Source organism: Scylla paramamosain, chromosome 45 (assembly GCF_035594125.1).
Source record: "Scylla paramamosain isolate STU-SP2022 chromosome 45, ASM3559412v1, whole genome shotgun sequence".
NCBI classification, from domain to species: domain Eukaryota; kingdom Metazoa; phylum Arthropoda; class Malacostraca; order Decapoda; family Portunidae; genus Scylla; species Scylla paramamosain.
Window position 1 is genome coordinate 6,195,001 of NC_087195.1, and position 2,500 is coordinate 6,197,500.

The window sequence follows — 2,500 nt, forward strand, 5'->3', positions numbered from 1 at the left end:
CACACACACACACACACACACACACACACACACACGTGGTAAAGGAAAATTATATTCTTTTCTCATTTTTTTTATTTTTCATTTATTTCTCACTTCAAGAAAACCATTTTTTTTTGTCTGTTTTCTTCTTCCTTATCTTTAATACCTCTTGTTATCCTCTTTATCTCTTTATTCCTGTTTATCACTGTCCTTTTCATCTCTTACTCTTACACACACACACACACACACACACACACACACACACACACACGTGGCAGAGGCAGGACATACATTAAAGTTTCCTCACTTCTCCTCCTCCTCCTCCTCCTCCTTCTCCCATTTCTTCCTTCTCCAAATTTAAAAAAGGCAGGAGAGAGAGAGAGAGAGAGAGAGAGAGAGAGAGAGAGAGAGAGAGAGAGAGAGAGAGAGAGAGAGAGAGAGAGAGAGAAAGTAAATTAAATCTGTTTTTATCATGTTTTTCTATAATACGTAACTTTTCATACCTTCTCATATACACAAGAGAGGTGAGAGTATTCAAATGTATCGCTCAGGCCTTCCTCTGTGTCCTTGCCGCGCCTGTGTCCGCTACAAAGTGGGAAGGATACGGATAAGTGTGGGAAGAAATTTTGTATCAGTTTGGCATTGCGTGGTTGGCTTGTGATGTTATATAAGGCTGGATTCTGTCTGTCTGTCTGTCTGTCTGTGTGTGTGTGTGTGTGTGTGTGTGTGTGTGTGTGTGTGTGTGGTACTTTCTCTTCTGTATGTGGTGTAAGTGTGTTGCGGTTGGTTTGTTAAGAGAAGTGTCAGGTGTGTGTGTGTGTGTGTGTGTATGTGTGTGTGTGTGTATCCCAACAGTTCTTCTCTTACTTCTCTCACTCCTCCTCCTCCTCCTCCTCCTCCTCCTCCTCCATTGTCTCCTCTTTTCTTCCCTCAGAATGAAATAAATGACAAACGTAATGCTAAACTAAACGTTGAAATTCCTTCCCCTCACTTCTCTCCCCCTTTCTCTCTATCTCCCCTCCTTTCCCCTCCCCTTCTCCCCTCACCTCACCTCCCCCTCTTAATCCCCGTCTCCCACCCCTTGAGTTGCGTTAGTTTCATGACCTTAGGGAGGAAATCTCTACCCTATGATCTTCTTCTTCTTCTTCTTCTTCTTCTTCTTCTTCTTCTTCTTCTTCTTCTTCTTCTTCTTCTTCTTCTTCTTCTTCTTTTCTATTTTCTTCTTCTTCTTCTTCTTCTTTTCTATTTTCTTTTCCTTCCTTTTCTTTTTTCTTTTCTTTTTCTCTTCTTCTCTTCTTCTTCTCCAGTGATTTTGAGTGCTGTTGCTACTACTACTACTACTACTACTACTACTACTACTACTACTACTACTACTACTACTACTACTACTATTATTCCTGCTATGTAACTAAAACCGTATTTCTTGTTTATTTCAGGTATGGTACAAGTATTTTGCTGCGCGACTCACTGAGGTCACGTGAGTACTGACTGGTGGTGGTGGTGGCGGTGGTGATGGTGGTGGTGGAGGCGGTGGTGATAGTGGTGGTGTCAACACGTCTATTTTTGCATCTAAGAGGGATACTGGCAGAGGGAAACAAAAGGAAGGAGAAAAAGAAAAGGAAAAAATGGCCAACTGAGGTGCCAGTCATAAAGGAAAGGTTAAAAAATCATTCAAATTTGAAGAATAAGTGTGTTGAAACTTCCCTTCTTACAGAGTTCAAGTCACAGGAAGGTGGAAATACAGAAGCAGGCAGGGAGTTCCAGAGTTTACCAGAGAAAGGGGTGAATGATTGAGAGTGCTGGTTAACTCTTGCATTAGAGAGGTGGACGGAATAGTGGCGAGAGAAAGAAGAAAGTGTTGTGCAGCGAGGCCGTGGGTGGAGGGGAGGCATGCAGTTAGCAAGATCAGAAGAGCAGTTAGCGTGAAAATAGCGGTAGAAGACAGCTAGAGATGCAACATTACAGCGATGAGAGAGAGGCTGATGAGTTGATGTATTCTCTGTCCTCTTCCTCCTCCTCCTCCTCCTCCTCCTCATTAAAACCCAAATCACCAAATACCTAAAAATAAAAAAAAATAAAAAAATCGAAACTCTGATAGCGACAACAACAACAACAACAACAACAACAACAACAACAACAACAACAACAACAACAACAACAACAACAACAACAACAGTAGCAGTGAGTAGCAGCCTGTATAAGAAACACAAGACAGTTTCGTGCGCTTATAAATTTCGCTAGACTTGTTGAATCCAATTCTCTTTACGGTGGATCCAATCGTTTATACCTGGGCCAGTTAAGGTATGTAGTTCTCTCAGTTAGGGGGGAGGGGTGTGGCAGTAGAAGTAGTAGTAGTAGTAGTAGTAGTAGTAGTAGTAGAAAATACGAAGAGAAAATAGAGAAAACAACAAAAAAAAACAATTTAAGATAAGTATAACAGGTGTGTGTGTGTGTGTGTGTGTGTGTGTGTGTGTGTGTGGCAGGTGTGCAGAGGGTGGCAAAGAAGTGTCAGGGGTAGGAG

At 41.9% G+C, this 2,500-nt stretch overlaps 1 protein-coding gene across 1 annotated transcript in view; it reads right to left on the minus strand.

Annotated features, from left to right (window-relative positions):
• The window catches only part of LOC135094300 (uncharacterized), a 54,704-nt gene extending 53,624 nt beyond the window's left edge, over positions 1-1,080 (minus strand). Inside the window, exons 1-2 of the mRNA XM_063994295.1 lie at positions 1,031-1,080; positions 483-564 (exon numbers count right to left, since the gene is read on the minus strand). Of these exons, the coding sequence (XP_063850365.1) occupies positions 483-564; positions 1,031-1,080 (132 nt within the window). The remainder of the gene's footprint in view (positions 1-482; positions 565-1,030) is intronic.
• Positions 1,081-2,500: the final 1,420 nt, after the last annotated feature.